The sequence below is a fragment of the Monocercomonoides exilis genome, assembly GCF_001643675.1.
Source record: "Monocercomonoides exilis strain PA203 chromosome Unknown scaffold31-1199392, whole genome shotgun sequence".
Taxonomy (NCBI): domain Eukaryota; phylum Preaxostyla; order Oxymonadida; family Polymastigidae; genus Monocercomonoides; species Monocercomonoides exilis.
The window spans coordinates 662,971-690,706 of NW_027150576.1; the positions used below are offsets into that span (position 1 = coordinate 662,971).

General features: G+C 35.1%; 9 protein-coding genes across 9 annotated transcripts; 7 read left to right on the forward strand and 2 right to left on the reverse strand.

Annotated features, from left to right (window-relative positions):
* Positions 1–3,017: 3,017 nt before the first annotated feature.
* On the forward strand, positions 3,018–3,404 carry MONOS_13163 (uncharacterized protein; the record flags this gene model as incomplete). Its single annotated transcript, XM_067865844.1, has 1 exon — positions 3,018–3,404. The coding sequence occupies one exon, from the start codon at positions 3,018–3,020 to the stop codon at positions 3,402–3,404; it is 387 nt and encodes a 128-aa protein (XP_067724923.1).
* Positions 3,405–3,512: 108 nt separating this feature from the next.
* MONOS_13162 (uncharacterized protein) lies at positions 3,513–3,764 on the forward strand (the record flags this gene model as incomplete). Its single annotated transcript, XM_067865843.1, has 1 exon — positions 3,513–3,764. One exon carries the CDS (start codon positions 3,513–3,515, stop codon positions 3,762–3,764), a length of 252 nt encoding a protein of 83 aa, XP_067724924.1.
* A 4,658-nt stretch (positions 3,765–8,422) lies between these two features.
* Positions 8,423–12,483, reverse strand: MONOS_13161 (putative proteasome 26S subunit). The gene is made up of 14 exons (XM_067865842.1): positions 12,457–12,483; positions 12,080–12,395; positions 11,948–12,004; positions 11,816–11,891; positions 11,594–11,713; positions 11,207–11,474; positions 10,900–11,044; positions 10,510–10,686; positions 10,236–10,405; positions 9,873–10,131; positions 9,543–9,669; positions 9,223–9,362; positions 8,995–9,088; positions 8,423–8,803 (listed from the first exon to the last, which is right to left on the reverse strand). Exons 2-14 carry the CDS (start codon positions 12,383–12,385, stop codon positions 8,646–8,648), a joined length of 2,097 nt encoding a protein of 698 aa, XP_067724925.1. The 5' UTR covers positions 12,386–12,395; positions 12,457–12,483; the 3' UTR covers positions 8,423–8,645.
* A 136-nt stretch (positions 12,484–12,619) lies between these two features.
* On the forward strand, positions 12,620–13,090 carry MONOS_18642 (uncharacterized protein). The gene is made up of 2 exons (XM_067871680.1): positions 12,620–12,686; positions 12,813–13,090. The coding sequence occupies exons 1-2, from the start codon at positions 12,626–12,628 to the stop codon at positions 12,956–12,958; spliced, it is 207 nt and encodes a 68-aa protein (XP_067724926.1). The 5' UTR covers positions 12,620–12,625; the 3' UTR covers positions 12,959–13,090.
* Positions 13,091–13,369: 279 nt separating this feature from the next.
* MONOS_13160 (putative vacuolar protein sorting-associated protein IST1) lies at positions 13,370–16,595 on the forward strand. Its single transcript, XM_067865841.1, has 6 exons — positions 13,370–13,420; positions 13,467–13,525; positions 13,568–13,648; positions 13,704–13,843; positions 13,900–15,570; positions 15,836–16,595. Exons 1-6 carry the CDS (start codon positions 13,405–13,407, stop codon positions 16,128–16,130), a joined length of 2,262 nt encoding a protein of 753 aa, XP_067724927.1. The 5' UTR covers positions 13,370–13,404; the 3' UTR covers positions 16,131–16,595.
* Positions 16,596–16,680: 85 nt separating this feature from the next.
* On the forward strand, positions 16,681–17,461 carry MONOS_13159 (putative Transcriptional Coactivator p15 (PC4)). The gene is made up of 3 exons (XM_067865839.1): positions 16,681–16,858; positions 16,955–17,018; positions 17,082–17,461. Exons 1-3 carry the CDS (start codon positions 16,697–16,699, stop codon positions 17,210–17,212), a joined length of 357 nt encoding a protein of 118 aa, XP_067724928.1. The 5' UTR covers positions 16,681–16,696; the 3' UTR covers positions 17,213–17,461.
* A 114-nt stretch (positions 17,462–17,575) lies between these two features.
* Positions 17,576–23,463, forward strand: MONOS_13158 (uncharacterized protein; the record flags this gene model as incomplete). The annotated part of the gene is made up of 3 exons (XM_067865838.1): positions 17,576–17,703; positions 17,797–21,942; positions 22,132–23,463. The coding sequence occupies 3 exons, from the start codon at positions 17,576–17,578 to the stop codon at positions 22,820–22,822; spliced, it is 4,965 nt and encodes a 1,654-aa protein (XP_067724929.1). The 3' UTR covers positions 22,823–23,463.
* MONOS_13157 (Histone H4) lies at positions 23,041–23,968 on the reverse strand. Its single transcript, XM_067865837.1, has one exon. The coding sequence runs from the start codon at positions 23,931–23,933 to the stop codon at positions 23,616–23,618; it is 318 nt and encodes a 105-aa protein (XP_067724930.1). The 5' UTR covers positions 23,934–23,968; the 3' UTR covers positions 23,041–23,615.
* A 107-nt stretch (positions 23,969–24,075) lies between these two features.
* On the forward strand, positions 24,076–25,307 carry MONOS_13156 (putative proteasome subunit alpha type-2). The gene is made up of 5 exons (XM_067865836.1): positions 24,076–24,217; positions 24,289–24,473; positions 24,525–24,592; positions 24,671–24,832; positions 24,921–25,307. Exons 1-5 carry the CDS (start codon positions 24,100–24,102, stop codon positions 25,111–25,113), a joined length of 726 nt encoding a protein of 241 aa, XP_067724931.1. The 5' UTR covers positions 24,076–24,099; the 3' UTR covers positions 25,114–25,307.
* Positions 25,308–27,736: the final 2,429 nt, after the last annotated feature.

Sequence of the window (27,736 nt, forward strand, 5' to 3'; positions counted from 1 at the left end):
TTCAATCAGTTTTGATTGAGAAGAATGTGCAATGAATCTTTTCAATGTGCTCTTTCCAGCATTTCTGTTGCTATTGGAAATAGAGCAGATAAAAAAGATTGAACTGGGAACCAAATACACCGCCTTTTCTGCTACGACTGTTATCTCTGTGATACAGCTGACTGTTCATCCCCTATACATCCAGACTTCCTCTTCTCACAAACCACAAAACATTTCTTCTTTTTGTCGTCAATGTCTTTTTCTTCTTCTTCTTCCTTTCATAACTGTCGTCCACAAACCGCTTTATTGTTTTTATGATCGAAAAAGTCGAATGCACATCACAAAAAGCAGAAATTCTCTCCTCATTCAAACAAAAGACCTCCTCTTTTCACTGACACTCCATTTCTTTTGTTAATAACACTCCATTCAGATTCTTCTGAACTTCTTCTAATCTTCCTCTCAATAGTTCCATTTGGTATCGACACTTCGTATTAGCTCCCACAAAATGCTCTCTTTCATATAACAACTCTTTTAATGGCATCTCTTTCATGGACTTCATCGCAACAACAACCAAAGCTGCCAAATGTTCGCACATCACATTCTATAACAGATCTTCAACATTTTCCAAATCATCGCAACGTTCTTCTTCTTCTTTTTTGATGTCCTCCTCCTGCAGAATGGGACATTAATAAACAGATCGCTCAATTCTGCACATCGTATTCATATGCTTTCACACCTTAAGCGCATTCCTCAATCAATAACGTCGTTTCTTCCTTCCTCTCTCCAAGCTTTGTACCACCGCTACTGGGTATTTCAAGCACACGTATTTAAAAACAAAAACACAACAGACAGAAAAATGGAGTCTTTTGCATCATTTTTCTTCTATTACTTACAGCTGCGTCGGATGATGAGTTGAAGAAATTGTTGTTCCCTATGAGAAATTTATCAATGACAAATAGGTTAGATGATGAAAGATAATGTCAGAGAAGGAGAGAGAAAGTGAAAAAGAAGGAAGAGAAATTGAAAAGACTGAAGATGAAGATAAAGAGATATCTGCGGAGCAATGCAGATAAAACATCATTTTCTTAATCTGTTTCTTTCTCTATTTCTGCTTTATCTTCTTTTCTTTCTCTTTCTTATAGTTCCTTCTCACTCACTGGAATGGATTCAGATACTGGCAGATATATAGATACAAAAAATGACTCAAAACTGTCTTTTTTTATTCTATCGTACGGACAACTTCTTATGAAGATGGAACAGAAGGAAGATGTTATGATAAAGAAGATGGTGAAAATGGACAATAAGGAAATGATAAAGAAGATGATTGTTTAATCTCAACTTCTTCTTCTTCTTCTTTTGATTCTTCAACATCGTCATCAAAAACAGCAGAAGTCGAATTCTTCAAGAAAGAAAAAATAGAAAACGATTCATCTTCATCTTCATCTTCCTCTTCATCCGAACAGTCAGAAGTGAATTCTTCACAAGAAAGAGCCGAAAAAGCAGAAAATGATGAAATCATCGAAGGCTTCAAAAGAAAACATGCGCCACGTATACATCTTCCTGTGATCCTTCCGCCTCAAGAAGCAACTCTTCAGAATCCGTCTTAGGTGCTTCGAAGTCAAAGACAGAGAAAAAGCAATCAAAATTCAACACAAACCTTTTTGACACATTCGATTGCTGGCATTGGCACAGGAAGAGGAACATCTCCTTCTTCAATGAAAAATAAATCTTTTCTTTCTCTTCCTCAATCATCTCCTTCACCCTCTCCTTCATCTTCATCTTCCTCTTCTTCTCCAGCAGTAACTGACCTCTCTCTCCATCCCAAACCACCTCATCGTTCTGAGATTGCTATGGCTCGCCGCATAAGAGCAATGCATTCTCTCCTCCGCCGACGCTATCTCAACCGCTGCGCGCAAGTTGCTTCTGCTTCATGTTCACAGTGCTCTTCTTAATCTACTTCTTCCTCCTCGTTTCTTCGCTCTTCCAGAAACAGAATTCCGACAGGCAAAGAGCAGCAGATAAAGAGGATGAAGCAACAGCTCAGAGGAAGAAGGAAAAGGTAATATTTTGTTTTCCCACCAGATGTGTTTGAGGCGCTGCCGCTGTTTGCAGAATTTCGGATGGTGGAGCGGAATGCTGAGAATCTGAAGAAGAGGAAGGGAGAAAGAGAGAGAGCGAAGGAAAGAGAGAGAGGAAAAAAGAACAAGATTATTTATTAAGTTGAGGAAGGTATTGAAGCCTGTAAATGATGAAAATAACAATGATGAAGAAAATGATAATAAAACAAAAGCAGAAGAAAACGAGAGTTTATCATTGATGAGAAGAAATTCTTTGAAGGAATCGAAGAAAAAGAAAGAAACTGAATGCCTTTCTGTCAGCTCCATCATCAATGATGAAGAACAACGAAAAGAGAAGAGACACAAACAGAGAGAAAAAAAGAGATTGATGCGAAAGTGTTTCCAGGCACTTGAGTTTCAACGTGATTCTGTTGTGAATGAAGTGCTTTTGATGTTCAGACAAAACAAGCCGATTTCTCCAGCACCGATTGACGACTCGATAAAAAGACCAGGAATTAATGAAAATGCTGCAAAAAGTGAGGGTGGTGATAAAGAAGATGAGAAAAAAGAGAAAGAAGTCAATAATCCTGTGAATGCAGATGGAAACAAGGAAGAAGAGAAAGGATATGAAGAAAACAATAAAGATGCGACGAAAAAGGATAAGATGATTCAAACAACGATGAAAACGAAGAAGTGAAATTGGAGGATTCAATGAACAACACCAAAGAAGCTGTTTCTAAAGCAATGAAAATAAAACGGAAGCAGAAAAGAAAACTAATGCAAAAGAGTCCATAACAAACAAAAAAGAAGAAACACATTCCGAAGAGCCTTAATGAGAGCCTTTTTCATAGGAAAAGCAGCAAAAACAACTCCCTTTCCCCCACCTTCACCTTCACATTCTCCTCAACCTAAACAACATTCTTCAGCAAGAGATGCCTTTGCAACGATACACTTTGCACGAGGGAAGCGAAAGGAAGGCGGATGGAGATGGAGAGAGGAGATGTTGGTGCAGCAACAATGCTATTGTCACCTGCTGTTGGAGGAGGAGGAATTGGAGGAGGAGGAGGAGGAGGGGTGAAGTTTGGTGTGATGGGGATGAAGGATTTGAACAAAGAAGTGACAAGGGCGATGCAAGATGAGTTTCAGAATGAGAAAGTGAAAGAGAACGATGAAGAAGCGAAGATCACATTTAATACATTGGAATCTGATGATCAGAGAGAAAACCTGCTTCGGCTGATGAAACTGCAGGAGATACAAAAGAAGAAGAAGGAGAAAGAAGAGCAGAAGCACAGGAAAATGGAAAAAATGGCGAAGAAGATAGAGGAGAAAGACAAAAATCTGTTTTGCAGCATCCAAGGAATATTATAAAAACATCTTGATACAAACCAGAAGGAGAACAAAATGGTAAGCGATGCACTGCAAGAGGCGAAAGAAAGCCAAACTCCATTTTTGACAAGAGAGCGGTAATTGGACTGCATGCTTAATGATGTAGCTAATTCTGACTTTGATGATTTGAGCGATGAACTGGATGTGCCTTGCCGTTATGTGCGTATCAAAAGCGAGGAAAACGGGCAATTTGTGTGGAAGATGCAAAAATTGCCTGTGTATGCAGCAGTCGACGCGAGGCAGACAAGAACGCGGTTGGATCTGATGAGTGCGCTGAAGAGTGGGCTGAGGCAGAGCCGGGCAGAGTTGAGAAGAGGAAGGGGGATGAAGTGGAGGGGCTAGTGGACATCCAAAGAGGAAGCAGAGGCTGCACTCATGAAAAGAAAGGAAAGGAGCAGGGAAAGGATCAACTCTGCTGTTTCAGAAGGAGAAAGGGAAAAGAACATTCATCCAGAGCAGCGTGCCTGGACTAAGAGATGAGCTGTCGTTCTCAATATTGGTATCTTTTCTCACTTCGCAGAATTCAATGGTGATGAATCTGATGCAGAAATGTCCTTCACTCAATTTGGAAGCGCCTTTTGATTCAACTGCAGAATTTGACGCAAATTCAAACATTGCTCTTCATCCTCTTTCTCACTGAACTTCATCACTTGTCAATTCTTCCTTGTTTATGAACATCCAACAACAATCTTCTCCTTCTCTCTGAACATCTTTATCTCCTTCCCTTTTTTCTCAAACTGTTCATCCATCTTCAACTAATTCAGCTATTCCAAGCCTCCTTCCGCTATCACTTCCTGCCTTAACTTCTTCGTCTCCTTCTTTTTCATTCAACTCCCCTCGAATTCATCGTCAGGCCTCATCTTTCATTTCTATTCAGAATCACAGATAATTATTTATTCTAATAATGAATAACAGCTGAAAGTTTATTACGACGGAAGCGATTCTCCACAAAGCAAAAAATAGTTTGCACGTTATCAACAACTGAATCAATTCTGGCCTTTTCATTTGGAAGCTGAAGCATATGAAGTGAAAAGGAAATGGCATAAAAGCAATTTTTCTTTGGAATGAATAAGTTTGAAAATATCCTTCGACTGATTACACATCTCCAAAATTACAGCGAATTGTTGAAAATGAAACGATGAGTGAGAAAAGCAATTTTGAGGAAAAGGCTAAAGTGAAGAGAAATTTTTTGAGCCTCTAGCGCTGATTGGATACAAGTTAGTTGGAATCAGAAAATTGAAGAAAGTATAATCTGAGAAAATTTTTAGATATGCTTGAAGAAATGTATTTTGAAGATACGACAGCAATGAATCTTTTTTCATGAGCTTAATTTGTAGTTGATGAAGAAAAGAAAATAATTGAGGTAATGACGAAGAAATGTTTTTGTTTAGTTGATGGTATGAGTTTCAGAAAAAAATAATGATGATATATACTCCAATTGAAAAAGCTATGATAGCTTATGAATTTTTCTATGATATGGAAAATGAAAGAATTTATATGAGAACCTGAAAAAATACATCTTTTCCATAAATTTTTGTGTCAACTGTGCTGAAAGTGAGTGTTTGAGTTTGAGTAAATATTGAGGTGAGGAGGGTGAGGGAGGCGTCTTGCAGGAGGGAAATGAAGCCGGTGAGGGCATACTCGATGTTGGCACATGGGGTCTGTTGGGGTCTGCCACAGGCATAAGCATCAGTTCCTCTGTTAGAAACGATTTTATTCAAAGTGATAAAGAGGATCCAGATATTGAACTTGACTTTATCCAATGTTTACTATTTCATCTAACGCTTGATGAATTCGATGAAACGAATAAAATGAATGGAAATTTGATGGACTAATAAAGGAAAGGGAAAAAATTGAATAATAACTATTATCAACAAATTGGTTTCAATAGTTTTGTTTTCCTATCATTTTTTCTGTTCTTCTTATGAACTTTCTCTTTGCAATGTTTAATTTTGTCAATAATGAATTTTCAATTTTTTTTTCCTTTTGAAGTTTTATTTATTCGTTAAAAGTTAATTTAAATTAAACTTGATCAAAAAATTCTTTTTAATGAAAAAAGGTATGGATTATTGTTTAAGAAAATTAAACAAATAAATGTTTTATCAATACATGCTGAATACCCATGAAAAATCAATTCTTGTTATCAGAATAAAAAAAACTATTTGATCAATAAATACCACTATAGATTTTATTTTTTCGATTTTTGATCTTTTTTTATGATTTCAAAAAAAATCACCCATATCTTATTCTTCTTTTCTTCATCGTTTCCAATCCTTCGCTTTTATTTTGCTCTGCTTCTTCTTCTGCTCCATTTTCATTGCCTGCTGAAACTTTTTCATCCATCATCTCTTTTCTCTTTTTCTCAACCACAGGTATTTGTGCACCTTTTTCTTTCTAATGGTGTTTCTCTATTGGAGAAAAATCACCAAATACGCTTTTCTTCAGATCTGTTGAGGACAAATGTGAAGAAGACGATGTTTTATATGACGAAGCTGAACCGCACAATTTGGATGAAACAGGAGCATCTGCAACAGGATGAACTCCAGTGTTCAAAAATGAAGAGATTTTAGTAAACGGAAAAGTTGCAGCCTATAAAGATTCTAACAACACTTCTACCAAAGCTTTTCGATTTGATAAATTGAAAAGTTTCCAGGTCGAACAAATGAATTCTTTATTTTTTTTTCAAATACCTAATTGTCACATTGTTGCAAAATGTGTGCCAAATGTGTGATTGTTTTTAATATCATATTTTTTCTTTCAAAATTTTCGGTTCGAAAATTTGTCTTTCATTACAACTTTAAAACAATGAATAATAAAAGGGGTTAATAAACCATATTTATTATTATTTGAGCAAAAGTATATTTTTTTAAAAACAGTTGTGGCAAATACTCAAATTGAAGATAAAACCTCTTTCCATCGACAAACAACCTTTGAATAATTAGCACCCCCATAAAAGTTATGAATTTTAAAAAAAAATCACCCAAATAATAAATTTTTTATTAAAATTTTTTGGTTCAAATATCAATTGATGATTATTTATAAATGAACACTGAAAAAATTGGATATATTCAATGATTCTTTAACTCCTTTGTCTATTCTAACTTTGACTTTTGCAATAATTATCATGCATTCAACATTAGTGTATTTTTTATTTGACAAATGACGAAAAACCTTTAAATATTCTTCACACAGAAAAAAGTAATAATTTGGTTAATAATCATTTATTTTCAATAAGAAGCATTTGAAATATAGCAATTTCGATTAAAATTGTTGAAAGAAATACTGAGCTGCTCTTATTGATAGATTTTAGAAATTTTAAAGTTTTCAATGAACAAAAATTGAAAATGCAAAAATTCTTGAACATCATCAGAAACAATGGATAGTGGAGAAATCTGAACGACAGTTGACGGCTGTATCAAGATCACAGACTTTTTTATTAATCACACAAATGAAAACATATATGAGTTGTTTTCATTGTTTACGAAATTGGTGAATTCATTGAAATGAAACCATCAACGGTTATCGAGAAAACGTCATGATCCTAATTTTTTTATTGCACTCCTGAATGAACAAAAACAAAACAAATTGGTCTTTGATTTTTGTGAAAATACAACTTTTGCATTATTTTCAAAAAAAAATACTAAGATTTTTTGTTTTTGATCAAATTTCAGTTCCTATTCATGAAATTAAAATAGAATGGTTTTCATTGCTTCAGAAAGATAATAAATCCATATAGAAAAAAATTAAGAATGTGAGATATTTTATTTTATAAAATATTGAGAAATTCTTTTATTTTGATAAATCAAACAGAAGTGATTTTTTTTTTAAAAAAAAATTATTTCTATTTCTTTGACATGAAAATGAAATTTTCATATCAAAACTTATTTATTTTCAGTGTTTGTTTTTATTTTCAAGTGCAACCGCTCAGACAAAAAATTAATATTAAAATTGCACACACATTTGTACAAACAAATTAAAAAGCTCGTGGAAAAAGCACTATAACAGAATGATAAATAATAATCGATTTGTGTATCAATAACAACAATAAACATTTTGAAAAAATTTGTAATAATCAGAAAGTTTTTTTTTTTTTTTTTTTTTTTTTTTTTTTTTTTTTTTTGTGTGTGTGTGTGTGTGTGTGTGTGTGGGTGGGTGGGTGTGTGTGAAATTCTTCATTTTACAAATTTTGACAAACGCTGTCATCTGACAATAATCAAATATTAACACTTGAATCACACAACACAGGTTAGTCGTATCATTAATTAAAAATTTTTAATCCATTTCGAAATTGTTTTTTTATTTTCGGATTTGTATAATTTTTGGTTTCTATTCAACAATTACACCAAAAATTATTCAAAATGAGAATTTTTGCATTCAAAAAAAAAATGGACAAAATATTTGACTTCAGGCATTTTCATTGAAAAATTATGCATCTTCGATGAACTTTTTGTGATCAAAATTTTTGAAATAAATGGGTTTATTTTTTTAAATACGTCTGAGGAAGCAAAACATAATGTTATTATATCAATGATGTTTGTTTACAGATATGAAAATCAAATTTATTTTGAAATCTGGGAAAGTTTAAAAATGTTATAAGTGTGACAATTTTTTCTTGCTTTGTGCATAAAAATCTTGAAAGTCCGTATTCTCCCCCAAATTGCATTCAAAATAATAATTTTGCAAACAAAATGAGAACTTTTGTGTTCAAAATGGAAAAATTACTAACGAATTGATAATTTTTTCAAATGAAATAATAATTTTTGCATTCGAATTAATAATTGTTGCAAACATAACAACAATTTATTCGCACTCTCACCAAATTTTGTGAAAATCAGTTTGCCACTTTTGAATCAGAAATAATTTTGTGTTATCATTATTTTCTTTCACGGAAGAAAAATTTTTGAAATTTTTTATACTCTGACAAAAATATTAATAATTTCAAATAATTTTTATTCATATGAAAACATAAGTTATTTTCATTTTGAATGCAAAAATTTTTATTTTGTTTGAAAAATTATTATTATGAATGAAATTTTTATTTATTCGTTTGCAAAATTATTAATTCGACTGCAAAAATTCTCATTTTGAATAATTTTTTATGTATAATAAGTTGAATTGAAAAAATAATTTATCACTTTTATATTAAAATCCTTTGTATATTTCATAAAAAATAAACTATTTATCATTAATCAGAATTATTTTTGAAATTCAAATCTATTACCTTCACAAATCTTTTGGTGATTTCTCATTTTTATATTCATCTTCCTCTTCGATATCCATTTCCCCCGTTTTTGAGGACTTTGCTGCTTTTTCGTTATCTTCCTTTGCAACTCTCTTCTTCACCACAACCACACCCTCACATATGTCGGATATTGGTTCCCCTATCAAATACATCCATGAAAATAAAAAAGAAACCATAGAGAAGGATGAAAGGAGGAAATGAGATATTATAAAAATATGTGTAAAAGAAAAGCGCATTTCATCGTATTTATGATTACAGAAAATTCATTGAATAAAGAAAAATCAGATTTCCATTTAAAAAAATAAAGAAAAGGATATTAAATATACACACATTCGAGATCTGTGATTTCTATTCGCTGCCCTGCCTGAAGCACAACAGGAGATGTCATTGTTTGGAATCCTGTCACAACATTAGGTTTACCAGGCTAATCATAAAATATTTCAATACATTTTTCGAATGATAAATAAAAAAAAAACGATAAGAAAGAAATCACAAAGAAAGGAGGTTTTAAATGGAATAATCACTCCATAATTTTTCGAGAAAGAAAATGAAGCACACAAGTCCAGCAACATCTGTTGCCTGTCCAATTCTGAGTGAAACCTCTTTGCTCATATTGTCATCGCCTACGACAGTCATGCATCTTGTCCTGATGGCTGGATAAAGTGTGTACAGAAGGAATTGATGATGTGCCAGAAGATCTGATAGATTGCACAAATAATAAATATAATTCAAGTAAAAATTAGATGCAAATGCATTTGAAAGAAGAAGAAGAAAGAAAGAAAGAAAGTGAGTAAGTAAGAAAACAAAAGAAAAAAAATTTTTTTGAAAAGGGAAAATTGCAATTATAATTATTTAACTATTATAAATAGCAATCAAACAATCAGATGTATGTGCAATAACGTGTGCAAAAGTGATAAGTCCAACAAGACCAGGGCGGCAAACGAGATGGCCGTCCATCATCAGAGGAGACAATGTTAGTGTTCCTTTGCCCAGATGAACCAAAGCCTGAAGCAAAAAGAAAGAATTGAACAAATTGAAAAAAAGATGAAGAGGAATGGAAGAAAGATTTCATTAATCGAATACAATGCATTCAGATTAATTGAATAAGAAATTTAAAATGATTGAAGCAAAAAGAACCAATAAAAAATAGAAGGAGAAAAATATTTATATACATTTATTTATTCTCCATAATAATTACATTTTCACACCTGTCCAATCCTGCAAATAAACAAGAGTTTTGCGTCCTTCGCATGATACGCCGACAGTTCTCTGAACAGCTTGGCTGTGGCGCCATTGTTCGTCCCAGCCGCCATAATGCCCAGCCCCAACATTGCTGAGTAGCAGACATCTTTCGAAGCATCGTGTGTCATTCGAGACAAAAAGGGAAGTGCACCAAGAGTCGGATTTCCAACAGACAGAACTCCCAATGCAATGGGAATCCATTTTTTCATTTCAGGTGTACCATATCTGATTGTAGAAGTATTCAGAAAATTGATATTGAAAAAAAAAAAAATAAATAATAAATAAATTATCAATTAAATGTATTTGTCACAGCAAATAGCCAATCACACTGTATCATTCTTTCAAAGTGCCTAAGCGCCATTTCTGTTCCAATCTTTTCGCCCATCGCAACAAGCGCTACACCCAACACAGCTGATTCTTTGTGAGGCTCTACGCACATCTCAAGCATGTGCTGTATGACAAGCACATTTCCTGTTCCAGCATACGCACACGCCTCGATCTAAGCGGAGATGAAAAGTGAATTTGAAAAATAAACAGTTCAAAATTTACAGAAAAATCATAAAAAAATTTCTTTTGCTGATTTCAAAAAAGGAATAGTCAAACTGCAATTGCTGTGTAATCTCTTACTCCTTCTGGAAGGTCTTTGCAGTCTTCGATCGTTTTCTGAGCAGTACTGCCCGTCTGCAAGTAAACAAGCCCCAGCGCAACAGAGATGAGTGGAAGTGTGATGTGTTCTGAGGCACCTCGGCTGTTGAGAACTTGGAAAATGGCTTGCTCAATCTGAAAATTGAAGAATGAAAAAGATGGATGATTTAAATAGTTTGTTGTTTGTGTGTTGTTTAGAAATAATTTGTGAGGAGGAAAAAAATGCAGAGAATGAGAAAGAAGGAAATTTTAAGACGAAAATGAAAATATAATTAAGCGATCAAATAATGACATCCAGTTTTATTTCCCTTTAAAATAGCAATCGATAACATCCATCCATCAACATACAGCGTCGTTTGCAGTGCCGGCAAACACCATTCCACACGAAAGAGCAGACATCGCAACAACTTCCATGTTCTCTTCTGGATCCATCAGAGGCTCTGGTAACATATCAAGCTCGACACGTGCAGTGCATGAATAAGCTATGCCCAATCTGATTGGAAAAGCAATGAAAATAAATATATTTATTGAAAAATTATGAATTGACAAATCAAATATAAAAATGGCGTTAGCAAATCGTTTATACGGGAAAAAAAGGAGAATGAAGATAAATAAATTTCTTTATAAAAAATAAAATGATATATTTTTTACAAACCCCAAATAAGCGCAGCATCTCTGAAGTGTGTCTTCGTCGCTCAGATGATCCTGAAGCAGCCCAAATGCTGTGTCGAACTCATTGCACACGCCCGCAGACATCACCCCAACGCCCAGCAACGCCCCGGCCTTTGCGAAGGGGTTATCAGAGTAGTTGTAGATGTCAATGGACGACGAGCCAGTCTCCACATCCCACAGCATGATGCTCCCGATGGCTGCAACTGCACATGTGATCCCAGCTTCCTTGTGGCGGAACACCCAATCGCTCTCTATTAAAGTTATTTTTGAAAAAGTCGCAAATAAAAATGACAGTTAGTAATTATCATTTGAAATTATTGAGAAACTTGAAAATAAAAGCAAGTTTATTTAAAATATTATGAAACGTAACCTTCTTTCAAAATGAGTGTATCAGTGCCGAATCCGCAGTTTACGATTGCTGAAACAAACGTTTTTGCAAGATTTTCCAAAATAGAATCCACTTGAGCAGGTGGATCGAATCCAGCCATATCTTGCGAAATTGAGAATATTTGCAAAGACAAAAAAAAAAAAAGAAAAGAAAAATCCCATTTATATAAAAATTCTACAACAAAATTAAAAAAGAGAGAGATACTTCTAGTCTCTACAAGATGTGTTTTGAACACATCTTCTGGAGATTTTGGCTCCAACACATCCAAGAATTCAGCGTTCTGATCGGAAACAATTTATCTTCAAAAAAAGTCTGTACAAACAATAGAATACATACTTTCAAGTGCAAGCTAGATCTCAAAGATCCTGACATTATTTCATGGGATTGGAAGTCCTGATGAATATTTGCGTAAATACAATTTTTAACAGAATAACTTCGGGAAAATGAATCCTAAAGTGCATCGCATACTGGAATACGCTGTTGGGTTTCTGCCATAACAAAAGCAAGTTGCCTCTCTTCTGGAGATCCAACCTCGACTTTTGAGTAGACTTCCTCCAAAAGTTTGACATCGTGTAATTTCATTGCAATAACAATGGCGTATGTTAAATGGTCTGTTTTTAATGCGAGACGATAAAGTGAACGCCATTTTTCTTCATCTTCTCCCTCTGCCAAGTAACGAAACAATTCAGAAAAATAAAAAAATACACGTGGAAATGACGCGTGGTCTGTCACCAGTTCGTCGAGCTTATTCTCGTACTCGTCCAAATCTGTCATGACAATTCTACTGTTTATAGTATTTTTAATACAAGAATGATGAACAATTGAACAGCCGACGAGTAGCAAACCTGAAATAAACCTAACAATATTATTGTAACCATTATTTATTTTGTTTTTCCAAAAAGCCTTAAAGCCTTCATGTTTGAAGAACAAATACTATCATCAGAGAAGTCCAAGCAAACAGCTGCTAAGTGGATGTGGATATTTGGATTTTTTTTCATGCCATGGGCCTGGGGAATGTGTGCTCTGTGCTTTAGAAAATATTGGTTCAGTGTGAAGTATCCAAAAATGAGATTCTGTTTGCCTTTTTTTGAAAACATAAAATAAAAATCCTTTATATCAATCACCACAAAATATTTTTCAACTTGATGATATTTATTGATTGCTTTTATGTTTTTAATGATAAAACTCCAAAATTTGTTAGACGTTCGATTCTCGTTCTGGGGTTTTTTAATTGAATCTATAATTGTACTCGCTTGGTTTATTACATATCTTTGTGTATATCCGCATGCTGGAAACGGATTTCAATCGTTTTCTGTAATTCACACAAAAATTAGTCTTTTCGAATAATGCCATCTTGATGTTGAATTTTTTCATTTGTTTTGTGTTTGCGAAAGGTTTATAACATGTAATCATTTCACATTGAACATATTATGAATTTTATTTTTATGCAAATACTTTTTCCAATACAAAGAGAATAAATTTTAGTTATTTTTATTAGATGTTTCGTTCATCTTAGAACTGCGAAGTTTGTTATTGAAAAATGGAATCACGTCATTGATATTTATGAAATATATCCTGTGAAAAATTTATCCAACATTTTTATTTTGAAAAAATTAATATTGTTGATGTTGCTAAAAGAAAAATTCCATATTGAACAGACCTTGCAGCATAAAAAATTAAAAGTTTCTATTTGGAAAAGATATGAATAACTTTTCTGAGATTGTAAAAAAATGTGAATTATTCAAAGCGTGATGGGCTAAGATCGATTGAATATCTACTTACTTTCTTTAACCATGGGATGGAAAAAAGGTTAGCGTATTTTTATGCTTATTATGTAATTATAGTGTTTCTTTAGGTGACACTCAAGTTGCACTGCAGTATTCTCTCGCAAGAGTGAAGAAACTAATTCCTGGAGTTTGTTTTACCGTTTCATTTCTATTTCAACAATTTTTTAAGAAAAATGCAGTTGCAGAGCGTAGCAAAAGAGAGGTTATTGCTCTTTTGAAGGAAGGAAAGATGGAAATTGCACGCATTCGAGTTTGACATTTTTTGGTTTTTCATAAAAATTTCAAGCTTTTTCAACCTTTTTAAGATCGAAACGATGATGAAAGAACGAAAAGAATCTGAGGGATATCAGATTTTGGAGATATATTTGGAAAAATTTTTGGCCAGACTCGATTTTCTTTCAACACAAAAAGTGATTCCACCCGACATGGTTGAGAGCATTTGTGGGTTTGAAATTTGTTGAGAATATAATTGCTTTAATTTGTTATTAATTTGTTTTTAAGGATTGTGTATTTAACAAATCGAGTGGAAGTTACTTACTTGACAGAAGTCAAAAAACAAGTTGAAAGGCAATTTGGAAAAGAAATTATGAATAGGATCATGATGGGTGATGAAACTTTGGTTAACAAACGGCTTATGATGAAGTTTTCCGTTCAACCGCCTGATGGCGAATCTGTTTTGGCTGAACTTGAAAAAATATCAAAAGAAAATGGCATTCCATTTGAAAGTCCATCAAGCCTTGCTGCGGAATGGGGTATATCAGAATCGACGAAATCAGATGACGAAACAAATTCAGTGCCTGTAGCAGATGAAGATCCCGCACATTCAAAAGCCTCTGCTTCGGCTTCAGCATCAGACCGGATTCCTTGCTCTCCATCTGTTGCTCCTGAAGCCAATACACAGCAGCCCCTGCAAATGCAATCACAGCCACAAATGCCGCAACCCGCAAACCCCTGTCAAATTGCGAACTATCCTGTCATCCCTCCACAGCCCATGTCACAGCCGTTTCCCGCTCTGTTTGCCCCGTCTCAGTCGCAAATGCCACCTCAGATGCAAATTCCTATGCAGTCTCAGGTGCCGCAGCCGACGTTCATTCCTGGCCAGCAGCCTTTCATGATGCACCCGGCGTCGCCTGAGGCAATCTTCGGAGGAGCTGCTGCTGCCATGTTTGTCCCTCCCCAGTTCGCTCAATCTCCTTCTTCTTCCTCTTCCTCTTCTTCTTCTTCCTCCTCCTCCTCCTCTTCTTCTTCTGATCCAATGCAGTCCCAGCAGCCCCTCAGCATGCAGACGTATCAGAGTGCTGTGCCCCTGTCGTCGTATGGCCCGATGGGCGGCAGCGGCACAGTGAATGACCCGTATGTGCCTCAGACAGGAGGAAGCCCTCTGGCTTCTTTGCCTTTTCAACAGCAGAATCAGCAGAATTTGATGGCGACGAGTGAGAAAGAGGAGCCGGCGGTGCCCAACCCGACTGGGTATGCACAGCCGCCCAGTCAGTTTGGGGGGATTGTCGGTGGAATTGGAGGAATTAGCAACGCATTTGCATCAGCCCCGTTGTCTGATTCTTGTTTTTATTCACCTTCCTCTTCTTCTTCCTCTTCCTCTTCTGATTCATCATCATCTTCCTCTTCCTCTTCTTCCTCATCGAATGCTGATGTGGATCTATCAACAGAAGGGGACGAGCTGATGAGGCGGATGCAGAGTTTGATATCAGCCAACCCAACTGTGCCCTTGTCAACGAATGACATGATGCCTCAGCCATATCCAGAGGAAGGGAAAGAAGGCAATCAAAGCTCTTCTTCTTCTTCTTCTTCTTCTTCTTCTTCACTTCCTCCTCCACCTTCTTCTTCTTCAGATTATACTTTTGTTGATCTTGCCTCAGGAATGCCAGGCGCTTCTTCAGATGTCTATGCTCATCCACAAGAACAATCAGAAAGCTTGCCACAAAACACACAAAACACACAAGGATCACAAGAACAGCCGATGATGCAGTCTATTTATTCGCCAGAGGCCTATCAGAATGTGCCATCCTCCACAAATTCGACAGCAACAGTTGAAGGAGGAGAGGAAAGAAGAGACGAAGAAAGAGCAAAAGAAGAACCAAGCACTGGAGAAGTTCATGATGGAATGCAATCTGGCAGTGGATTTGGATACGGACAGCAGCCAGCAAATGAAAAGTTTGATTCTAATTTTTCTTGATTTTTCTTATTTTTTCTAAATTTTTATTGCATTTCTAATAATTCTGATGCATTTAATACTATTTTTTCTTTTTATTCTTCTGATATATCTTATTCATCCAATTTTCTGATTTCCTTTTCCCAATATTTCTGATTCTTCTTATTTTTCAATTATTTCAATAACCTTCTCTCTCCCTCTCTCTTTCTCTTTCTCTCTCTCTCTCTCTCTCTCTCTCTTTCTCTTTCTCTCTCTCTTTACATTCAGTGAGTCCAATCCATTCAATGCTGATCATCTCTTCCACTCTGAGCCACACGCATACCCACAAGCACCCGATCCATATGTTGCCCCTCATCTTCAGGAATATTCCTATCCCTCTCAATCAATGCAAAATGAACAAAATGAACAATATCAGCAGTATCAGCAGCATCAGCAGCATCAACAGCAGAGGCAGCAGCAGTATTACATGAGCGGGGGAATATCGTCAATGGACTCCTCGTTGGAAGAGCTGTACCGGCAGGCTGGAAGCTCGGCGAACCCGAACCAGCCGCCGGCGTTGTGATAAGTCAGAACAGTAAAATTAATAATAATAATGTTAATAATGATGATGATAATGATAATGATCATAATAATAATAATAATGATAAAAATTATAAACCATTATCCTTATCCACTGCCACCACGTCATATGGATTAAGCTTTTTTTGCTAATGGCATTCTTTTGATTCTTTATTTTTATTTTTTTATTGATTTCGTTTCTAAACATCATATTTTCTATTAACTATCCATTTTTTTTACCTTTTTGAATTTGTTTTGGAGAATTCCTATAATTTGAATAAATATTTCTTTCCATTATTTTTTACTTAAATAATTGGTATATTTTGAGACGGTTTTTGAATTATCACCATCATTGGCTTTCATTTCCATTATCTAACAAAATGAAAAATATTTTTTGAGGAAATCAACAATCATAAATATTATTTTGTGTCATATCGCTTCATTCTTAACAATGCTCAATAAATGATAATTTTTTTGTTTCTTTATTTTAAAACATAAAGCTTTAACACATTTTTCTTAATTATGATTAGATTTTTGATCCCAATAATTAGCCCACAATTAAATTATAAAATGTCTTCATCTCCAACTTCTCCTTCGAATAATGATTCAAATGAATTTGAAAATCCTCTTCAACCAGAAAAGAGAAAGAGAATGAAGGCTGCTGAAGATATTGAACCGGATCCAGAAGAACCAGAAGTGCCACCAAAAAGAAAGGAACCAGATGTCTGGGAGGTTTGCAGCTTTTAAAGTTGTTTATATTTCTGAAAATTTTTACATAATATATGATTTCTTATGTTATTGATTTTCTTTTCATTTTTATTTTCGAAGCTTGGCAATCAAAAACGAATTTCAATATCTGAGTTCAAAGGAAAATACTATGTTGATATAAGAGGTAATTTTCATCTTTCATTTATATTTTCACTTATTTTTATTAATGTTTTGACGAATGAACCAGAGTTTTATACTGATCCTGCAGGAGATCTCAAGCCAGGAAGAAAAGGAATATCTCTCAAGCCAGAGCAATGGGATCTTTTATTATCCTACGCAACAGAAGTTAATCAAGCTCTCAAGAAAAAACAACGTTAATTTTAACAAATTATTTTTGAAATTAATTTTGAAATTGTCATCTGTCGTCATCATTCTTTTAAATTGCATTTTCAGCTTCATTTTCCATTTCTCTATTCAACTTTCCTATTTGAGTATTGCTCTATGTATTTTTCATGCTTTTCTTAATGTTTCTTTGAATATCTTATTTTTAATCCATTTCAAATTTTAAAACTTTTATAGTATATCAAAGGATCAAAGATCAATAAAGAATTTGTTTTAATTCAAAAATTGCTGTTATTGCAAAATACTTTAAATTTTGTTTTGAAAAACAATTGCAATTGTACTGGTTTGCTTCAATATTGAAAATTTAATGTTTTATATTTGTTCATAAATACTGAAAAGATGATAAAGCAGCCAACACCTTATTTTACGGCTGTAACATCACATTCTCGCCAACCATCTGCGTCAGTTTTAGAAAATCTTATTCAAGAAAAGCAAAGAAAGATTGAACATCTTTCTCAAAAAGATAGGTTTTTGCTGAGCTTTATTCTTGAATTTAAAAAAATAACTTCTTTTCATTAAAATCATAAATGTTTTTTAATCATGATTATCAATATTATTAGTGCAATTAAAAGCGATAGAACAAAGGAAGGCTCTTCTATTATCAGTTCAACTCCAGAAACCGATCCATATAAAAAAATTTCGCATATCTCTTCAGGGAATTCTCGTCTTAAGGCCTCATCGTCTGCAAAAGAACCTTCATACAAATTTCTTTCACAAATGAAAAATTCACAAGAAAGGGCTCTTACTCCCCCAAATTTATTAATGCACCAACAACGAGAAAATAGTTTCAATGAAAAAGATAAAGATCAAAGTTATACGAGCAAATCAGCCTCTGAAATGCAGATCTTAGCAGAAAAGAAAGAACTTGGCAGGATCACAAATCAAAAAGGAGATGCAAATTCCAATGAAAGTTTGGAGAAAGGATTTTCTTATGAAGATAACAAAAAATGCGAAGATTCAACTGCCATATTAGCAAGAGTGGGCACTTTCATAGAAGAACGCAGAAAGCGAGAAGAGGAAAGGCGGAGAAACGAGCTACGGCAGATGGAGGGATTTTCTAAAGAAGCGAATGATGACTTTTCAGAAGAAAGGCTTAGAAGGGGAAAAGAAGAAAGAGCAGGAAATGACGAAAGTCAACAAATCACACAGCAAAATGAAGCAGTGAAGGAAAATCCAAATGAAATCGTGAGTGAAAAGAAAGAAGGCACCTCATTTGCTTCTGAAAGCTCCAAAGATCTTATAAGAGAAAAGAGGGGAGATGTTGAAGCAACTTCACAGTGTCATCCTTCAAACACACCATCGTCAAATAAGAACACTGAATCACAATCGCAATTGTTGCCTCAATCACAATCTCAGACTCAACTTCAACCTTCTTCCACTCGTCAAACACCCCGCCCTCGTTCTCAATCTTCTTCCTCTTCCTCCTCTTCCTCTTCCTCTCTCCCTCTTCGTGCCTCTTCTCCTTCTCAACTTCCTTCATCATCATCAACTTCCTCTTCCTCTTCCTCTTCCTCCTCCTCTCCAACCCGCACCCCTCCCCCTCTTTCAAGCAGCATGCAGTCTTTTCTCAGCCGCGCACAGAAACAAGAGGCGCAGCGGCAGGCGAAGCTGACTGTGCTGAAGAGAGAGGAAGAGGCGAGGAAGAAAGAGAAGATGAAGAAAGAATTCACATTCCATCCTTCGATTGAGAAGTCACAGAGGACGGCATGCTTGTCTGTGGCTGGTGGAGGAGCAATGGGGGGAAAAGAAGGAAGAGAAGGAGGCAAAGTGAGATGGAGAAAACCAGAAGACGAAGATGCAATTCAACCGGCTAACAACAACACATGTGTGCCTTCAAGTGACAATACATTGGATGCTTCAGAGAGACAAAGAAACAATCAACAGCCAAATTCAGTTTCAATTTCAATTTCACAGCCATTGTCTTCCACAGCTTCTCGCTCTCCTTCTTCGCAGCTCATCCAACTTTTGTCTCTTTCTCCTTCTGTTTCTGCTCAGCTATCATCAAACTCCTTTCAGAGAAGACCCAGTTCGCCTGCGTTGTCATTTCCTGCTTCTTCTTTTTATCCTTCTTCTTCTTCTTCTTCTTCAAATTCTTCCTCATCTTCTTCTACTGCTACTGCTGTTCCTATGAATAACACTCTCAACACTTCGACAGTTTCTGCTTCTTCTTCTTCTTCTTCTTCTTCCATTCCATCATCATCATCTTCATCATCTTTACCTTCTTCTTCTTCTTCTTCTTCTTCTTCTTCTTCTGTTTCATTCACACCTGAATTGCTATCACTCACACACATTCCCACACACCTCCTTCCTCCTTCTCAGGGGCCTCTTTCAACTCCTCTTGGATTGCCATTGAATTCTTCTTCTTCTTCTTCTTCCCTTCTCACTTCGCAATTGCCTCAGCTTTCTGTTCAACCACAACAGATTTCTTCTCTTTCTTCTTCTTCTTCTGCTCCTTCTCTTGTTCCTTTCACTCAAACACAAGCATTTCCATCGCAATCTTCTTCATCTTCTTCTCTTTCTTCTTCTTCTTCTTCTTCTTCTTCAAGGCAGTCTCTTTCAGATCCACTTCACATCTTCAAATTCTCTCCTTCGCCTCCTCCTCATTCGCATTCATCACATCCAGACATTTCATCATCATCTTCTTCATCTTCTTCAACAAATCCTTCCTCTTCCTCCTCCTCTCCCTCTCCTCCTCCTCCTTCTTCTTCTTCCTCTTCCTCTTCTTCCTCTTCTTCTTCCGACCTTCCCTTCGAAGAGCGCCTTCTCAGATGGGGGCAGAACAGAGATGCAGCAAATGCGTCGTTGAGAGAGAAGATAAGAGCGAAAGAGATGGAAGAAGCAACATTTCATCCTCATCTTGTGACTGGAAGCAAACAATACAGACAAAAATATGCAAAGGGGAGAAAAGAAGAGAAGGGGGAAAAGAGGGAAAAGAGGGAAAAGGGAGGAAAAGGAAGGAAAGAAAAGAAGGAGATGAAAGGGAAGAAGGAGAAGAAGGAGACGAAGAGTACAAGTGAAGATGAAATTGAAGAAGAAGAAGAAGATGATGATGAGGAGGAGGAGGAGGAGGACGAAAAGAATCAATCTCCACAAATTTCTCCTTCATCATCATCTTCTTCCTCTTCTTCCTCTTCCTCTTCTTTCTTCACAAAACAACCAATTGTAACTTTTTCTCCAAATGGAACTAAATCAACAATTCCACAGTTTTCCACGCCTCAAACAACTTCTTCTTCATCTTCTTCTTTTCCTTCTTCTTCTTCCTCTTCTTCTTCTTCTTCTTCTCTTTCTCCTGCTCTTTCTGTCTATCTTTCGCAGAATCCATTTGACAGGCTGTCAAAATTTGTGTATCCAAAACAGTGTTTAATGGCACAGACAATGCAGATGACAATAAAAGGGCAAAATAAACAAGAAAACAGAGAAAACAGAGAAAATCAATATAATCAATATAATCAGGAAAATGAAGAAAACGATGAAAACAATGAAGATGATGAAGATGATGAAGATGTGCAGCAATTCCAAAGGATTGAAAGAGGAGGAAGAGGAGAAAGAGGAGGAGGAAGAGAAGGAAGAGGTTATTTGAGCAAAGAGAAAGAAACAGAAGATATCGAAAGAAGCAGAAACGCACAAGAAATGTTTCGATTAAACAGAGAAACGCAGCCAAATTGCTTGAAAACGCCTTCAAATGACCCAAATACAGGAATGCTGACATCCAGAAGCAATCAATACAACACTTCTTCTTCGTCATCAACATCATCTTCTTCTTCTTTCCCTTCTTCTTCTGCTTCTTCCACATCATCTTCTGCTGTTACCCCCCTCTTTGCTCCTGTCCCTCCTTTTGCTACACCTCCTCCTCTTCAACCTCCTCCTCCAAGTTCTTCTTCCTCTTCTTCTTCTCTTCGCACCATCAATGACTTTGCCTCTTCGCTCCATCTTCCTTCCTCTCTTTTCCCTCCCCCGTTTGTTTCTCCGATTTCTCCTATTTCTCCGAGCTATTCCACTTTGAGAACACAAACAAACACTGGGAAAGAATACAGACAGCCACAAGAGACAAGAGATGGATATGTTGATGATGATGATGAAGGAGAAAGACGATTTATTCCTTCTTCTTCTTCTTCTTCTTCTTCTTCTTCTTCTTTTCCTTATTCAGAAACACCTGCAACAGAACCACTGCGAAGAAATGAGCCATTCAATGTAAGTGACAGCAATGTCAACACAAACACATTTGCGTCCACTTTGAACTCTGACAGAAGCAGTCTAAGACATCAAAGGGGTTTTGGAATGGAAGATATCAATCAGATTCAACAAGAATCTCAACAACGATCTCAAAAGCAGTTTCAACAGTTTCAACAACAACAGATGAAATCAACACGACGCAGCATAAACGCCAAGACCTCCAGTTATCTCTCTCAGAACACCCCAAAAACGCCTTTTGGAGCATCACAACAGCAGCAAAATCAGCAAAATCAACAGCAGCAACAGTCAGTGCCTTCAATGTCCCCTTCATTCCGCTCATTCATTGAGCGGCAGGAGGATGCGCTGCAGCGGCAGATTGCCGAGCGAGAAGCGGAGAAAAGGAAAGAACTGACTGCGAAACGAGTGCCAAGCATAAGCAGAGGAAGCCAACGATTGGCAGAAGAGAAAGAATTTCCGGAGTTTAAAGACAGGCTCGATGTGTATGTGTCTGAGTATGCAGCAGCAAGGAGAGGGTATGAGGAGAGGCTGAAGGAGTGGATGGAGATGGTGGAGAGAGAAAAGAGAGAAAGAGAAAAAGAAGGGGAAAGAGAAGGAGAGAGAGAAAGGGGGAAAGAAGAAGAAGAGGAGGAGGAGGAGGAGGAGGAGGAGGAAAAGGAAAGGAAAAGAAGAAATATCGAGAGTGATGAAGAAAACGATGAAAGCTCCAATGAATATGACAAAGCAGACGAATCAGACGAAGCAGAAGAGGAAGCCAAAACAGAAGCTGCAAGCAATCGCAGACGAAGTCGTGCAAAAACAGGCAAAGCGATCTCAAAGCGCCTTCGCCCGAGGACAGTTGAGCAGGAGCGCAGCATCACCCCTCCTTCCTTCGCTCTTTCGCGCAGCCGGCGAGCGTCGACTGTTCAAAGTGACAGCAACATCGATATCAGCGAATATGCAGAGGGAACAGTTGCTCCTTCTCTGCCTCCTTCTCCGCCAGTCCCTCTGCCTCCTTCGTTTGCGCCCACCATCAACAAAGCGTCCTCTCTCCGCAGTGCGCGTGGGGTGGCTGCGCTGAGCGTGGCAGATGCGCAGCGGCAGGCAGCAGAGCGGGAAAAGGTGAAGAAACAAGTGGAGGCTGAGGAGAGGAAGGAGATGACGCTCCGGCCGCAAGTGACGCCACTGGGCAGGATGAGCGCGGGGCGGCTGGGCGTGCTGCGCGATGGGGAGGAGTACATGAGGCATCTGATGGACGAGATGCTGGTGGAGGAAGAGCGGGTGAGGGCGGTGCAGGCGGAGGAAGAGGCGAAGGTGATGAGGGAGTGCACTTTTGCGCCGGCAGTGAATGCGATGCCGACGTTCCAGAAGTCGATTGCAGAGAGCTTTGCGGTGTCGCGGATGGCGCAGCTGTGAGCGGCTTGGGATGGAGAAACAGAGGCGTAGAGGAGGAAGAAGAGGATGGATAAGAAGAATAGAGGAAGAGGAAGAAGGGAAGAGGAGAGGAGGAGAAGAAAAGAGAATGAGAGAAAGAATTTAACAGTGAAAAATGAAAAAGGATGAAGAGAGGGAGTATGTGTGTCATTTAAATGTTTTCATTAAGAAGGGAAAAAGAGAAAAAGTTCAAGTAAAGAATTATTCGGTGTAGTTTATATTTGATTTCGTCTTGAAGAGAAAAGGATATTTGAAGTGTGAAATGAACTGGAGTGAATGCAACATGAATGGCGTTGTTGTGCTAAATGAAATGGTGAAGTTTGGTTCAGAAATTAATACACACTATGTATTTGGAAACATTCTTTTCAGCAATAAGCCTCATAATTTTTATTTTGTTTTTAATTTTTAATTATTTAATTCTATTAACACGTTTTGTGATCTTATTAATTTTGTTAGAAAATAAAAGCGAGAAAGTGCTCTTTTTCCTTATGATCGGTAACATTCAAAGCAAAAATTTGTTGTTCTCTCTCCTTCTTTCAAAATTAATATCAATCGATTTTTTTTTTTTTTTCTCCATTTTCTTTATTGATATTTTTATTCAAAGATAGCTAATATATCATTTATTAACTCTACAGTTTTTAATGATTATTGAATTTTGAAAAAACAAAAACTTATAAGTCACGAAAAATTTAAATTTTTATTTTTAAACGTGGTGAAACCACGATGAAGCTGAAATGAAGAAATGAATTAATAAGACATTTTTTGAAAAAGAAAGTTATGCTCCAAAGCCATAAAGTGTTCTTCCTTGGCGTTTAAGTGAGTAGACAATATCCATAGCGGTAACTGTCTTCCTTCTGGCATGTTCTGTGTAAGTCACAGCATCACGAATGATTCCTTCAAGGAACATTTTCAAGATGATTCTTGTTTCATCATAGATAAGGTTGGAGATTCTTTTCACGCCTCCTCTGCGGGCAAGACGACGGATGGCTGGTTTTGTAATTCCTTGGATGTTATCACGAAGCTTGCGATATCCCTTTGCTCCGGTTTTTCCAATACCTTTTCCTCCTTTTCCACCTTTTCCACGTCCAGACATATTTTATATATTAGATTTAAGATAAATAATCAATAAAGCTAAAACAACTTTATTTCTATTTATATTTCATAAAATGCGCCCATAACCTTCAAAGAGGACAGTGACCATAATAAATTCACGATTTTTGTTTTGTTGTGGGCAAAGGTTTGATCAAACATAAAACAAAATGGACGACGGAAGTTATGCATATTCATTGACAACATTTTCTCCAACTGGAAAGCTTGTACAAATAGAATATGCTTTGGAAGCTGTTAATCACGGAACTACTGCATTGGGAATTAAAGGTTTTTAATTTTCTATATTTCAATACAATGGCAATATATGTTTCAACAAATTCTAAAATGTTTCTTTCTAGCAACAAATGGCGTGGTGATAGCAACTGCAAAGAAGAATGCTCCACTTATTGATGAAACTAGCATCGAAAGAATTTCAAAAATTTCGGAGAATGTTGGATGCGTCTTCTCAGGTTTATCTCCAGATTATAGGGTGGTCGTTAAAAAGGCAAGAAAGGAGGCCGAGAAATACAAGTTAAAATTTGGGGTAAGTTTCTTTGTATATTTATTTTCAAATATGAATATTCAAATCATTCAGGAAGAAGCTTCTGTTTTGACAATATCAACTTACATCGGATCTCTAATGCAAGATTACACTCAGGCTGGGTTTGCTTGTGGATATTTCTTCAAATGACTTAGTTTATATACATTTTCTTTTTCAAAAAAAAATTTTTTTTGAATTAGTGGTGTGAGACCGATGGGTTGCTCGCTTTTAGTAGCTGGATACAATGAAGCAACAAAGCAACCAGATTTGTATCAAATTGATCCAAGTGGATCGTATTGGTCATGGAAAGCAACTGGAATTGGGAAAGATTCTCAAACAACGAAGCAATTTCTGGAAAAAAGGTTTGGCCATTGATATTTGTGGTTTAATGTTCAGTTCTTATTCATGTTAATTGAAATTGAATTTTTTGTATTTCTTTAATTGATCCAGATATCGAGCTGATTCCGAATTAGATGATGCGATACACACTGCTATCTTAACTATCAAAGAAAGTTATGACGGAATACTAACGGAGAAAGGGATTGATGTTGGAATTGTTGGAATTGGAGAAGATGGGAAAATGATCCATTTTAAAACTCTCTCTGAAGAAGAAATTAAACAGTATATGCAAGAAAATGAATAAAAATTAATAATTTTGCAATTTCGAAGAAGAAATTTTGGTGAAAAGAATTATTGAATGAAACGAAAATTTCGACAAAGAAAAAATTCTCATTCTCAACAAAAGTTATTAATTGTTCTTGCTCTTATTTTGATTCAGCGTTTTAATTTCTCATTTCATTTCCTCTGCCAAAAAAATTAATTAATGAAGTTCAATGACTATGACTTATTAAACCATCAATTATGATAAAAGTGAAAAAGATTATGATTAGAGAGAAATTTCATGAAACTTTACCAGTTATTTAATCTTCATTTATTCGCAGTATCATCTATTCATATGGAAGTTTTGAGACTTTAACCAACTTATTTTCCCCAACATTTTTGCGCCTTTGAAGGATTGATGTTTGTTCAGAGCCAGTAATATAATTTTTCTTTTTCTTTAAAACACTTTTTTTTTTTTTTTTTTTTTTTTTTTTTTTTTTTTTTTTTTTTTTTTTTTTTTTTTTTTTGTCTGTTTTTCAATTTTATTTTTTTATAGTTGTTGTTGTTGCAGTTTTTAAAAATTTATTTTTTGATTTCTTTTTTTTCTCACTGTGTGTGATAATTTTATATATAATCACTTTTTTCAGATTGCTAATTCCTATCTGTTTTATTCTTTGGAGAGGAAATTATCATTCAAATGAAAAATGCAAAATGACTGTTCAAAAAGTCAATGTTCAAAATAAGTTTCAAGAATGAAGTCGTTTGAAAAAAGTTTTATCTTTTCTTCGTTCACTAGAAAATTCTCAAAGTCAAAATTCAAAATGAATTTTTGGATGGAAAAAATACGGATACAAAATAATCACACAAAACAAATAAGGAGTATATTGGTATTTTTTGTTCGCATTGAAGGGTTTGTAAAAAAACTATGTTTAATCGAACATATGAAACATAAAATATGACATTAGGCATTTTTATTGAAAAATAATGAACTTTTCTTTGACTTTTTGTGATTAAAATAATTTTAATTAGTATGTTTATATTTTGAAATACGTTTGATGTCGCAAAACAAAAAGTTATTTTATCAATGATGTTTGTTTACAGATGTGAAAATCAAAATTTTTTTAAATTCTGGCAATATTAAAAAAATGTAATAAGTGTGACAATTTTTTCATGCATTGTGCATAAAAAAAAAAAAAAAAAAAAAAAATAAAAAAAAAAAAAAAAAAAAAAAAAAAGATTGAAATTTCATATTTTCTCCAATATGATATTGTTTCCTCCTTCCACACATATTACACTAGTAATTTTTAAGGAAAACTTCCTTTTGAAATTTATTCTAATTAGAAAAAGTTTTGTATTTATTGTTTCAATTCTCTGTTCCAACTCATCAAATTTATTTTGAAAGAAAGAAAAAAAGAAAAAGACAATAAAATCATATCCTTTCAGATTAATGTGTGTGCACGAAAATAAAAACTTGAAAGAAATATGTTATTTATTTTCTAACCAAAAGCAGAAAAATAAAGAATTTTTTTTTTTTGAAACAAACCTTCAGAAAATTATTTATGTATATGTCTTATTTTTTTGAAAAGTTTCTTTTGTTTAATTTTCAAATAGAACGAAAATTTCATATTTCGATCAAATTTCTGTTACCACTCACCAAATTTCTCTGTTCCAAAAACAAAATCTTGACATTGGCATTATTTCAATTTTTGTGAAGTTTCGTAAGTGGGAACAGAAATTTGATCAAAATATGAAATTTTTATTCTTTTTGAAAATTAAACAAAAGGAACTTTTCAAAAAATTTTGCCAAATATATTATCAACATGAATTATTTTATATTCTGTTTTGAAAGATGACTTAAAAATACTGTTCACCAGAAAAAATATTCATTGAAAAATACTTATTTTGTTCCATTTGGTTTATTGAGGAAAAAAATCCTTGAAAAATGTTAATTCACAAAAACCTTCAAAAATATCGAACGGAAAAAGAAATGAGATTCTTGAAAAACATATTTGTGATGTTCAAAAAAATTTAGACATATTATTTCTTGATAAAACAAAAAACTGAAAATTTGTGGCATCAATAAACATTAATAAAAATACACATCAAAATTAAAAACCAAAAAAATGAGAAATATATAAATAATTATAATATGGTATAAAAATTTCATCCAGACCTTTTTTTATCAAGACTTTTTTTTTCTGTTTTATCATTATCTTTTCCCACAATTTCATCTTTTGAAAGAATTTTTTGTATATATATGAATTCAACAGATTATAATTAACACATTTTGAAACAAACCCAATTTATCATGGGGGGAGCAAGGGGGGTAAGGCTCCTTCATTGAACTTCTGTGTGGAATTGGATGGTTCCATGGGGCAAAAAACCTTCAGTTTGTTTTGAATGTTATTTTTCGAATTTTTTTTAATTTCATTTCCATAAAAAAACTAAAAATTTTATTATCTTAATAAAATAATAAAAAAAATTAAAATCAACAGAAACAAAATTAAAAGATGGTCAGAAAAAATTACAGAGAGCAATGTCTTCGCACAAGTACAGGAAATACCACAGTCGGCTGGAGCGAATAGCTCACATCGTTGTTGATGGAGTTGTTCACAAAACGGATGCTATTAATTCCAAACAATTCAGCCGTACAGGAATAAAGAACG

What these genes read in the sequence shown, in the direction of transcription:
- MONOS_13161 (XM_067865842.1), bottom strand. Translation starts at nt 12,385, where the DNA reads ATGACAGATTTGGACGAGTACGAGAATAAGCTCGACGAACTGGTGACA. An exon ending in CACTTTGAAAGAATGATACA is followed by an intron (nt 10,132 to 10,235) that starts GTGTGATTGGCT and finishes TTCTACAATCAG; the next exon opens with ATATGGTACACCTGAAATGA. An exon ending in TTATTTGCAGGATTGGACAG is followed by an intron (nt 9,670 to 9,872) that starts GTGTGAAAATGT and finishes TTTTTGCTTCAG; the next exon opens with GCTTTGGTTCATCTGGGCAA.
- MONOS_18642 (XM_067871680.1), top strand. Translation starts at nt 12,626, where the DNA reads ATGTGTGCTCTGTGCTTTAGAAAATATTGGTTCAGTGTGAAGTATCCA. An exon ending in GTATCCAAAAATGAGATTCT is followed by an intron (nt 12,687 to 12,812) that starts GTTTGCCTTTTT and finishes AAAATTTGTTAG; the next exon opens with ACGTTCGATTCTCGTTCTGG.
- MONOS_13160 (XM_067865841.1), top strand. An exon ending in TGAAGAAACTAATTCCTGGA is followed by an intron (nt 13,526 to 13,567) that starts GTTTGTTTTACC and finishes CAATTTTTTAAG; the next exon opens with AAAAATGCAGTTGCAGAGCG. An exon ending in ATGGTTGAGAGCATTTGTGG is followed by an intron (nt 13,844 to 13,899) that starts GTTTGAAATTTG and finishes TTTGTTTTTAAG; the next exon opens with GATTGTGTATTTAACAAATC.
- MONOS_13159 (XM_067865839.1), top strand. Translation starts at nt 16,697, where the DNA reads ATGTCTTCATCTCCAACTTCTCCTTCGAATAATGATTCAAATGAATTT. An exon ending in AGGAACCAGATGTCTGGGAG is followed by an intron (nt 16,859 to 16,954) that starts GTTTGCAGCTTT and finishes TTATTTTCGAAG; the next exon opens with CTTGGCAATCAAAAACGAAT. An exon ending in ATACTATGTTGATATAAGAG is followed by an intron (nt 17,019 to 17,081) that starts GTAATTTTCATC and finishes CGAATGAACCAG; the next exon opens with AGTTTTATACTGATCCTGCA.
- MONOS_13157 (XM_067865837.1), bottom strand. Translation starts at nt 23,933, where the DNA reads ATGTCTGGACGTGGAAAAGGTGGAAAAGGAGGAAAAGGTATTGGAAAA.
- MONOS_13156 (XM_067865836.1), top strand. Translation starts at nt 24,100, where the DNA reads ATGGACGACGGAAGTTATGCATATTCATTGACAACATTTTCTCCAACT. An exon ending in AATACAAGTTAAAATTTGGG is followed by an intron (nt 24,474 to 24,524) that starts GTAAGTTTCTTT and finishes CAAATCATTCAG; the next exon opens with GAAGAAGCTTCTGTTTTGAC. An exon ending in AAGCAATTTCTGGAAAAAAG is followed by an intron (nt 24,833 to 24,920) that starts GTTTGGCCATTG and finishes TAATTGATCCAG; the next exon opens with ATATCGAGCTGATTCCGAAT.